General features: G+C 47.3%; 3 protein-coding genes and 1 non-coding gene across 5 annotated transcripts in view; 1 reads left to right on the top strand and 3 right to left on the bottom strand.

Annotated features, from left to right (window-relative positions):
* Positions 1-2,071, top strand: part of LOC123137047 (serine/threonine-protein kinase STN8, chloroplastic) — a 3,695-nt gene extending 1,624 nt beyond the window's left edge. The window contains exon 3 of the mRNA XM_044556597.1: positions 1,084-2,071. Within this exon, the coding sequence (XP_044412532.1) occupies positions 1,084-1,827 (744 nt within the window). The 3' untranslated portion in view covers positions 1,828-2,071. The remainder of the gene's footprint in view (positions 1-1,083) is intronic.
* On the bottom strand, positions 867-940 carry TRNAI-AAU (transfer RNA isoleucine (anticodon AAU)). The gene has a single exon. It is a non-coding gene; the product is annotated as a tRNA-Ile (tRNA).
* On the bottom strand, positions 2,002-4,146 carry LOC123137065 (thioredoxin H5). Its single transcript, XM_044556626.1, has 5 exons — positions 3,931-4,146; positions 3,083-3,141; positions 2,757-2,870; positions 2,512-2,634; positions 2,002-2,422 (listed from the first exon to the last, which is right to left on the bottom strand). Exons 2-5 carry the CDS (start codon positions 3,098-3,100, stop codon positions 2,246-2,248), a joined length of 432 nt encoding a protein of 143 aa, XP_044412561.1. The 5' UTR covers positions 3,101-3,141; positions 3,931-4,146; the 3' UTR covers positions 2,002-2,245.
* Positions 4,147-5,022: 876 nt separating this feature from the next.
* LOC123137059 (ubiquitin-conjugating enzyme E2-17 kDa) lies at positions 5,023-8,324 on the bottom strand. Of its 2 annotated transcripts, none has more exons than XM_044556617.1 (5): positions 8,207-8,324; positions 7,295-7,374; positions 7,036-7,163; positions 5,784-5,888; positions 5,023-5,422 (listed from the first exon to the last, which is right to left on the bottom strand). In XM_044556617.1, the coding sequence occupies exons 2-5, from the start codon at positions 7,362-7,364 to the stop codon at positions 5,279-5,281; spliced, it is 447 nt and encodes a 148-aa protein (XP_044412552.1). In that variant the 5' UTR covers positions 7,365-7,374; positions 8,207-8,324; the 3' UTR covers positions 5,023-5,278. The 2 variants fall into 2 exon arrangements, with proteins under 2 accessions (XP_044412552.1, XP_044412560.1); XM_044556625.1 differs by having other exon boundaries at positions 8,129-8,263.
* Between the last annotated feature and the right edge of the window lie 1,867 nt (positions 8,325-10,191).

Genomic DNA, 10,191 nt, shown 5'->3' on the forward strand with positions numbered 1-10,191 from the left:
GTTACCAAGCAGATCCCGGCACCTCGGGGCACCCACCTTTGCAACAAATTATCACCCGAGGAGGAGAAAGACACAAAAACGCCTCTATCGCCCGATCTAGTGGATCATAGGTTTCCCTCACAGTCAAGGTCGTCGGACGAGGAGAGAAGCACAACCCCACATCAAAGCTTTCAAGATATTCTGGGGACTTGCACACATTGTCGTCGTTGGTTTCAACCAATACAAGAATAAGGATTTCTCCTGGACATCCCTCAACCTCATGTTGCCTGAATCACTCTTCCACGAGTGCAATCGTACCACTACAGCCCATACAAACGACGTAAAAGTGCTTCGAAAGGTGTCGGCGGGTCCACGGAGCCAGAGCCGGAGCCGGCATGTTCGCCAAAGACCCACCGCGACCGCCCCTACTAGGCAACCCCCTAAGTGACCACAGCCCACAGGAAATGTAGTCCTGATTGTAGTCCTGATTGTGTTCACCATTTCTCGTGGACCAACATAGTGCCGCCACCAACCACATGTAGTCCGAGTCGTCGGAGCAACTACAAAGAGGCACCGGAAGAGAGTTGGGGAATAGGCAAGCCTATTCTTCCCACATCAGAATTTTGATGAGGTATGTGTTGTGTGTTAACATGGTTGGAAGGATTGCCTCCAGAAAAATACATGCTTGAAAATAGGGTGAAGCTCCGTGAGTCTTATATAGTCATACAAGTACAGAAGATTCTCCATAGAAAGAAAATGCAAATAGGAAAAGAATGATTTTTCTCAAAAAAACAAAAAAGTTAGCCCATACAGGTCTTGAACCTTCTCCATAGAAAGAAAGTGCAAATAGGAAAAGAATGATTTCTGTCAAAAAAATCAAAAAAAATTGGCCCATACAGGTCTCAAACCTGTGACCTTCGCGTTATTAGCACGACGCTCTAACCAGCTGAGCTAATAGGCCTGTTGAGCTACGTATCGAATAGCATCTTATTGTTGAACGATAAAGTGTACATTGGACAACACCGCTCGGCTTGCTTGCGCCGGCAATGGCCGATAAACTCCACACGCGCGCGCTCTGACACTTGAACTCCTTCCCGCGTGCAGGGCGACCGGACGCTGGGCAACTACGTGACAGACAGGGGCTTCCCGTCGAACCTGGAGCCGCTCATGTTCGGGCGCGCGCTGCGGGGCGAGGACCCGCTCACCCGCGCCGCGCTGGTGGTGAAGCAGGTGATGCGGCAGCTCGTCACGTCGCTCCGCCGCATCCACGACACCGGCATCGTCCACCGCGACATCAAGCCCTCCAACCTCGTGGTCACCCGCCGGGGCCAGGTCAAGCTCATCGACTTCGGCGCCGCCACCGACCTCCGCATCGGCAAGAACTACGTGCCCGACCGCACCCTGCTCGACCCGGACTACTGCCCGCCCGAGCTCTACGTGCTCCCCGAGGAGACCCCCACGCCGCCCGCCGAGCCCATCGCCGCCATCCTCTCCCCGATCCTCTGGCAGCTCAACAGCCCCGACCTCTTCGACATGTACTCGGCCGGGATCGTGCTCATGCAGATGGCCACGCCGGCGCTCAGGTCCCCCTCGGGCCTCAAGAACTTCAACTCCGAGCTCAAGGCCGCCGGCTACGACCTCAACAGGTGGCGGGAGACCACGCGCCGCAGACCCGACCTGCAGATCCTGGACCTCGACTCCGGCAGAGGCTGGGACCTGGCCACCAAGCTCATCTCGCAGCGGGAGAAGGGACGGCTCTCCGCCGCCGCCGCGCTCCGGCACCCCTATTTCCTGCTCGGTGGAGATCGGGCCGCCGCCGTCCTGTCAAAGCTGCAGCTCACCAAATAATTGATATGTCTGTCTTCTTTGAACGAGCGATCAAACCCCTGCATATAGTTTCTATATAGATCTCCATCCCATAAATTCTGTCCTGAGTCCTGACATGAGTGAGACGCAAGATCACCAATGGCATTGGCAATTTTGTTGTACAGTCATGATTCATGAGATCTCAAGGCATCTGGCTGGTGTCAATCAATCAGTACATTGTTTTTGTGCGAGTTCATATGGACAGCGTGTGTGGTGCAAAGTTACAGATGCTGGGCTAACTTAATTTACTGCTGATCGAGTGTGGACGCTACCAAGAAATCCTACTTCTGCTGGTCAGTTTCTCGAACCTACGTATGCCGCCGAGCAGGCTCTTGCTGATGCTCCCAGACAATGGAGGCCGTGCTCATACTGAAGCTCTATTGACTGCCAGGCAGGAACATCAGGTTTTGTCCTCGAAAGACTGTTTACTCATGACGTCGTCACCTGGCCGGCAGTATGGTTCGAACTTCTGCTGAAGATCGGCCTGGTTCCCCCCCACCAGCTTGTCGATCTCCTCCTTATCTCTCAAGAAGATGAATGTCGGCGTGGCACGTACGTCGAATTGCGTGACCAGTTCCTGACAAAAAAACATGTATCGAAATGACATTTAGTTTGAGCATTCGCTCAAAGCTAAATTAGTAATGGATCGGCGGAACATTTGTGTACCGGTAGTTCGTCCACGTCCACAGACACGAAAACAAGATCGGAATGCTTCAAAGAAAGTTCGGCGTACGTAGGAGCAGCGATCCTACACGGGCCACACCATACTGCGCTGAATTTTACAACAAGCTGCGCAGTTGAAAAATGTTGGCATGGTTAATGAAAACAGCTGCAGGAATTCCAAATTGGAAAGCCACATGCACCCATATATCCTTGTGTCCAGAGTATGAGTTAGGTTGTAGGCTACTTACTGTTTTATTGGCGTCAGCTGCATCTTCCACTTTCTTCTCCCAACTCTTTAGATCGGTTATAAGAGTCACATTCCCAGAGCTGTAATCTAGGTGTTCCTCCTCATCTACAGGGTTCTGCAAAGGGAAGCATAACCAAAGAGCTCGATTTACTAATGTATAACTCGATAAACGGCTTCCTTTGGGCCTTACAATCAGTTGACCAGCAAAAAAAAGCACTACGTAGCATGGCAAGCAAACACAAGCTATGCAATAAAGATGCTAGTGCACGATTCAGTTATCAAAGTTGCCAGTTGTAAATGAGATGGATGTGAGTAAAAACTACTCACGCTGCCGCAGCATCCCATTGGTTCGAGCAAATCCGTCAGGATGTCCGGATTCCTGGACTCTGGTAGACGAGGAGGAAAAAGAGGTATATATTTTCAGTGCTGATTTCACTATTTGACTGAATAAAAGCAATACGCTATGCCATAGCATGATACCAATATATCAAATATGATTAACATAGCTAGCTCTAGATGGCGAAATGGTGAATATAAATATGTACTACTCCCTCTGTAAAGAAATACAGTATAAGAGAGTTTAGATCACTAAGGGAGTACCTCTGTTCTTAAATATAAGATGTTTTGACAGTTTAAATTTAAGTGCCAAAACTTCCTATATTTAGGAACAGAGGGTGTACATACAAATGGTGAATAGCACTTCAATTCTTCAAAACAATGGCCAGAGACTGCAGAAATATGAACAAGAAGAGACCAGACAAAAACGTGCTGTTTGTTTTAGATAGAAATTGAAAGAGATTTGATGTCCGCAAGTCACAACCACGGCAAATCCAATAGAGCCGAGAGGTTTGTCTGCACGATAGCGAATCTTGCTCAACATATTTGCCTGAATCCGCATGCAACAGTTTCAGACGATCCTAGGGTGTCAATTTTTTTTGTCCAAAGGAGATGCATTCATTAAATTGGAGGAGACCTCCAACAACAATATGACCGTTTGAACGCCAAGGAAATGAACTTTTCTTGACCTAATAATCCTAGAAAAAAGCATACGATTACCACATTGCTTAGATGTATATCGTAAATTTCTGAATGCTATGATATGGAGCCGGCATGCAGCCTGGTTACATTGTTGAGAGCAGAAAGAAATTGGAAAGAAGATGCACATAGATACATACCTTGTGCAGGACCAGGAAGCCTATGTTCCTCCTGATGATGATGGGGGATCCAACAGAAGATTCAGATTTCCCCGCGTTGGACGCCTGCCGGCCGTCGTCCACGGCAAGCCCACCCCGGCGGGCGGCGGGGGCTCGGAGAGAGGCGGGTGGCGCCGGGGCGGAACGGCCCTTGCCGTTAATAGCAGCCGCTCAAACCGTCGAAACCGGAGGGCGTGGTGACAGGGGATCTGCAAATAGGCCGAGGGAGGGAGCGGCTGGGAACGGGGTTCTGGGAAGGGAAGACGTACGCGCGCGCGGGAGAGGGAGGGCGAGAAAGAAGAGAGGCGACCGACCCCCTCCCACGTCCAAAATTAGTTTGGTGTCAACTGTGGATCCTGCTGTCGTTTTAGGCCTGCGAAATTAGTGTGGTGTGAACTGGACGGCGACGTGCACGCCAGCACGGCCGTTTTGCCGGCGCAGCACAGCACAGCACAATGGCGGGACGTGACAAGGTAAGGCACACGGCGGTGCTTGCGCCACTCAGCTCAGTATTTCGAGTGGCGGTGGCCCTCCTGGCTCAGCTGCATACCGGCTTCAGTTTCTATATGTGAATTTTTTTATCAACGGATAGGTGCTTAGAGAAGTAAGCCGTTTTCCACTTAAGCACTGGAGATTAAGCAAAAGCCGATTTAATTTTCAAACACCTACCTACAATAAGCACTCAAAACATCTAAAAATACACACGCACCGCGCTGCTTGCGATTTCTCAACAATGTCATGGCTACGAGATTATACTCCCTCTGTTTTCATCTACTTCGCATATTAGCTGTTAGAAATTTTTTGTAGAAAAAATTACGATTACCTAGTGGAGTACAATATCTAATCGATACTAGTAATAATAGATTCATCATTGAATGAATGGTTAAAGTTTACAAAGTTTTGACTTAGGGCAAAGCTAATATGCCAAGCCAACACGTTTTGCAGCGAGCTTCTGATATATTGCTAGTTGCAACTACCCTTTGATGCTTTAGCTGCGAAGAACAACCAAACTGAACATACATACATACGAAAACATGACCTAAAAACAAAAGAAGATAAATCTGGACAAGGTCATGAAGCAAACATGTTTTAATGAACATTTACCAAATAACACCAACACTGATGAAGGTTAACCCAACAAGCATAGGTGAATAGGCTGATAGGCATGCATGTCTGCCGATACTAGTGGCAATTGATGATAGGGCCGACGCCGAATGCAATTTACAATCCTTGAGGATCGGATTACACACAACCAGCAACAAATCGAAGAAACAATGGCCCATAAATTTTTTTCTTGAAGCGACATTTCAGTTGTCCACGATGCAGGTCTTCAACCCATGGCGTACTTCTGCGTCCAGCTGCGGGCTGTCGTCTCATACTTTGACCGGTCCGTCTTGTACATGTGGGCAATCTCAGGAACAAGGGGATCATCCGGGTTGGGATCGGTCAGCAGGGAACAGATAGAGAGCAAGACCTGTATGACATCAAAACACACAACAGATCAATAATGGACAGTAAGCGGTTTCAGGGAAAGTACAAAACTGAACAAACATGCACTCCTTTTGGCTTATGAACAACTTGTCAGTCTCACATGTTAACAAAAGTGTCCCTAAATATGGCAGGGATAGCATGTACGCCCTAAACTAATATAAGAGCGTTTAGATCACTATTTTAGTGATCTAAATGCTCTTATACTAGTTTACAGAGGGAGTAGCAAACAAGTAATGCAAAAATTAGTGGTACTGGAGCAGACTTCTACAAGTAACTAGTATTTTTAGTAATCATATAGAGAGAGTTGTGTGCAAATAGAAAATGAGGATGGTGACGAGGATGACCTTGGAGATCGTCAAAGCAGGGCTCCACTGCTCCTTAAGAATATCAAGGCATATGCTTCCATTGCTGTTGATATTAGGATGGAAGACCTTTGTCTTAAAAGATACCTAGAAAGGGAACATACCAATTAAAATGGCACAAGCATTGGTTAAAATGCATGGTAGGGAGGAATATTAACACCTAAACATTAGAATACTGCACTTAGCAATGTACAAATAGTAGAACAAATGACGCATCCAAGCACCACATGGTCCTCCTAAGTTCTTCAATGTGGATTTTAGTAAAGAAGGAAGATTGAGACGAAACAAAAAAAATATCAGGTGTTGTCTACCAATTGCTATATATGTTAGCAACGGCAACAAGATCATTATAGTGCTGTCATAAACAACATCACCCATGCCATTATAGCATGTCTATCCCACCTCATGAAAACTGAAAAGTGTTTACGTCATGTTCACTTTAAGATCAACTGGACAAAAGGCACAAACAGGACAATCCTATATACTCCCTCCGTCCGAAAATACTTGTCATCAAAATGGATAAAAGGTGATGTATCTCGAACTAAAATACGTCTAGATACACCCTCTTTTATTCATTTTGATGACAAGTATTTCCGGACGGAGGGAGTACCAAATTACTAACAGTGTTACAACTTTGAAAGACCACATCCAGGGAGAAAAGGATATTTCAGAACACACTGCATACCATGTTAGCTACTATATATAACCAAAAGATGATTTTATGGCGGTCCATAAAAGGGCCACACTGATAGTTATAATACCATGAGTGGACATTGAGAAAAGCATCATCAGGAAAGTGCACACAGCGCCTAGCAGGAGTAAATGTTACGACCCCTCTATGCAAAAAGGTGATCACAAGTGTTATGGGCATGACAGGCCCAAAAGAGTCGCAAAGGGCAAATATGGCAGCAGATACAGATTAATTAGCTGTTTCCTTAGTAAGCAAGTTATATTCTAGAGATTGGAGATTGATATTGATATCGCCTATTGTTTATGTGTCGCAGTTAGTATTCTATTATTAGGATATCCATACTCTATAAAAGGACAGGTGAACCAGGGAGATTAATTGACTAAGAAAATATAGAACCATTGCTGTTCTATCTAGCCGGGGAGTGTAACTCCCTGGGTGGAAATAACAGATAAATTTCCAGATTATAATATCAAGGACTATGAAAGCAGGCAGAGCACACATAATGAGGGTTTGCGAATAAGAGGATGCTCCTGAGTCCTATACCTTTGGTGGCTTGAAGGGGTAATCTGGAGGGAAATGAATGTTCACTAAGAAAACACCGCCGGCATAGGGACTGTCAGGGGGTCCCATAATTGTTGCTTGCCAATGAAACATGTCCTCACCAGCAGGACCTAAACAATTTACAAACAAAAATTACAGTCCATGAGATGGCATGCCAGGATAAAACAGGGAACAAAAGGTGTGAACGAAGATAGTGTTGAATGGCATATAGATGTCCAATTAAAACAAGTCAAATTCAAACCTGCGCTGCATGATGTGGGCGGGTCCTTCTGCAGGTCCTTCAGTTCCTTGAGGATGCGCTTTGATGCCATGACAAGCAACCTAGAAGGAGAGAAAAGATGTTCTAGTTACAACATAAGGAGGAAAATATAACTCAAACATTCTACTCAGGAAGCTAAACAATCCATCGAAAACCTATCAGAAGTAGGAACCAGCAGTTCAGCCCAGCACAGAAACATATCAATGTTTCAAACTCCCATGGCCTATGTACTCATGTATTCAGTAAGAAGGGCAATAAGGGATCGAAGTAAACAGCAACCACAAAGCCCAGCTTATGAGAGAAGAAAAAATAGCTCACTAGTACACAATTGCCACTGGTGTGGAATCCTCCCATCGATTCGGGCATCTCGGAGATCATATAAACCTCGAACCTCACATGAATACATGAGACTGGACGAGTGATCCTCGTAATTCTCAGATAATATACTCATATGCAAGCAAGCATGCGACAAACAAGCGAATAATCTTATCTACACAGGACCAAATAATTTTACGCACGCATCGCAGAGAACGTGAATAACCTAACAACCTAGCGGCGACGACCAAACGCGCGGCTCTGGAGATATCGAACACAATCGAGTCAAATCACTCCAAGGGGCCGCGCACCGAATCGGACTCCCGGCTGACAAAACCCCCCATCGAACCACGAACCCACCGCGGCGGCGACGCGCCAAACCGAACCAAAGCGCAGATCTACCGGTGGGCGGCACCAACCAGCACCGGAACGAAAAACTCTAAGGAAACATGGCGGCGGCGGGGACGGATCCGGATCGGGAGGGCCCGGGGCGGGGCTTACCCGCGCCGATCTGCGACCGGGCAGGGAGAATCACGCGAAAAAAGCTGGGCGGGGGGAGGGAGGCGAAGGTTTCCACACCTTTTGCAGCGAGAGGTTGGGGACGGCGAGGACAGAGGGACGGAGGACGCCTGCCTTTGGTGGTCTTTTTTTCTCCGGGGTCCGCCCCTCGCTTTGTGGTGTCGTGCGCGACGGGTTTGGTTTGAAACCGGGCGCCGGGTCCGTGGCCGGTATTTATAATTGGCCCGGCCGGTCTGCGTTTGGAACGTTCCCCGGTCTTTTTTGTTATTTTCGCTCTCGAAATACCTAATTGTCAGAAGAGTCAGGCAGAGGAATCTATTCGTTTCCGGTACGCGAAAGAGTTTTTTATGGGAAAAAAATTATACGAGACCAGGTCTCATATAAAGCAGGTGAGACCCGTTCTGATGGATGACACATGGCATTCACAAATCACAAAGTATCTAATCTTTCCCCCCTGATTTCAAGTGGGGGGTGGGGTAAATGCTTTGTGATTTGTGAATGTCACGTGTCAATCATCAGGATGGGTCTCACCTGCTAATCCGTGAGACTTGGTCTCATAGAATTTTTTTCCATGGTCTACGAGCAAGATGTTCCACATCAGCAAAATCTTAGCTGGAGGAGAGAGAAAGAGAAAGAAGCTGGCGCTTCGTCTATCGCCCGGCGATAGCAGAGGCTTCGATAAAATGCAGCCAGCATGCAGCCTACGCGGAAAATTAAGAGTTATTTACACAAAACAATCACATTGTCTAGGTTAGCAGAATTCATCATCTTTTTGGTAAAAAGAAAGTCGGCCTACCATAATCTCTTTGCAAATGGTACTTCTATTTTTATTCTCAAAAAGATTAAGAATGGCTTCACTAGTTGGATGTTGTTGCCTTGTTTTTAATAAAAATGAGGCAAGAGTGACCCATTTCCATAAAAAAGAGAGAGAATGGCTTCACTGAGCTAGCCTTGAATGTGCTCAATTTGTGCAGTTAAGTTTGTATATAAGGGCATCTCCAACGTCGACTCTCAAACCGTCCGCATACATTCGTCTGCGCTATCCGAATGTGTTGTGTCATCCAACGCGAGACTATATCGGTCCGCCGATTGGTCGAGATGTGTTTTTTTTCCGCAAATTGAAAGCAAAGTTGGGGGGCTTTGCAGGAGCGCGGCACCCACGGATGTCGCCGTCATTTGTGTCAAGGCACGAAGCTTTTGCTTAACAACTCGTCCGTGCCACCACGAGGCAACCAGGAGGAGCGCGATGATGTCAGATCCCCAGATCCAGACCAGGACGCCGCCCCTCAAAGAGAGAGGGCACGTCCGAGGTACCCGCCGCAACACCTTCCATTGCCCGCACAACCTGAGAGGAGAGTCACCACCATCGTAATGATGCCCGCCGAAGAGCAATGATGCAAACCGTCATCCGGGGCCACCGCCCGAACATCCCTGTCACGAGATACCGTACGCCGCTTACATCATAGCACACACAATCACGGTAGGAAGAGCGATGACACTCCATCTACTCCTAGTCCGGCATCAGTTCCCGAGTCTGGGTAGGAGCCTCCAACTTCCTAGACCAACTAGCATTTTACTTCTGGCCACAATGTTGTGCCATGAAAATTGCATGAGCAAACGGGCTAGTGCAAAATCACCCACTTGCCAAATCAAATCTTGTAACCCATATCACAAACATTACTAGAACTTTGGCAAACTAGAATTTCATTTCAGACACATTTCCCCATCGTCCTCTCATTCCTCAGCCCATTCGAGAAACATGACGGCGCCATGGAGCAAAGAGAGGATTGGAATGGGAGGCTGTGTGGGTGGAGACGGTGTTGGGGTACGTAGTAATTTCAAAAAAATTCCTACGCACACGCAAGATCATGGTGATGGCATAGCAACGAGAGGGGAGAGTAATGTCCACGTATCCTCGTAGACCGTAAGCGGAAGCGTTATGACAACGCGGTTGATGTAGTCGTACGTCTTCACGATCCGACCGATCCAAGTACCGAACGTACGGCACCTCCGAGTTCAGCACACATTCAGCTCGATGACGATCC

The sequence above is a fragment of the Triticum aestivum genome, chromosome 1B (assembly GCF_018294505.1).
Source record: "Triticum aestivum cultivar Chinese Spring chromosome 1B, IWGSC CS RefSeq v2.1, whole genome shotgun sequence".
In the NCBI taxonomy this organism is placed as follows: domain Eukaryota; kingdom Viridiplantae; phylum Streptophyta; class Magnoliopsida; order Poales; family Poaceae; genus Triticum; species Triticum aestivum.

What these genes read in the sequence shown, in the direction of transcription:
- LOC123137065 (XM_044556626.1), bottom strand. An exon ending in CAGCTGACGCCAATAAAACA is followed by an intron (nt 2,635 to 2,756) that starts GTAAGTAGCCTA and finishes TCAACTGCGCAG; the next exon opens with CTTGTTGTAAAATTCAGCGC. An exon ending in TGGACGTGGACGAACTACCG is followed by an intron (nt 2,423 to 2,511) that starts GTACACAAATGT and finishes TTTTTTTGTCAG; the next exon opens with GAACTGGTCACGCAATTCGA.
- LOC123137059 (XM_044556617.1), bottom strand. Translation starts at nt 7,364, where the DNA reads ATGGCATCAAAGCGCATCCTCAAGGAACTGAAGGACCTGCAGAAGGAC. An exon ending in GCCCACATCATGCAGCGCAG is followed by an intron (nt 7,164 to 7,294) that starts GTTTGAATTTGA and finishes TAAATTGTTTAG; the next exon opens with GTCCTGCTGGTGAGGACATG. An exon ending in CTGCTTTGACGATCTCCAAG is followed by an intron (nt 5,423 to 5,783) that starts GTCATCCTCGTC and finishes GATGTCATACAG; the next exon opens with GTCTTGCTCTCTATCTGTTC.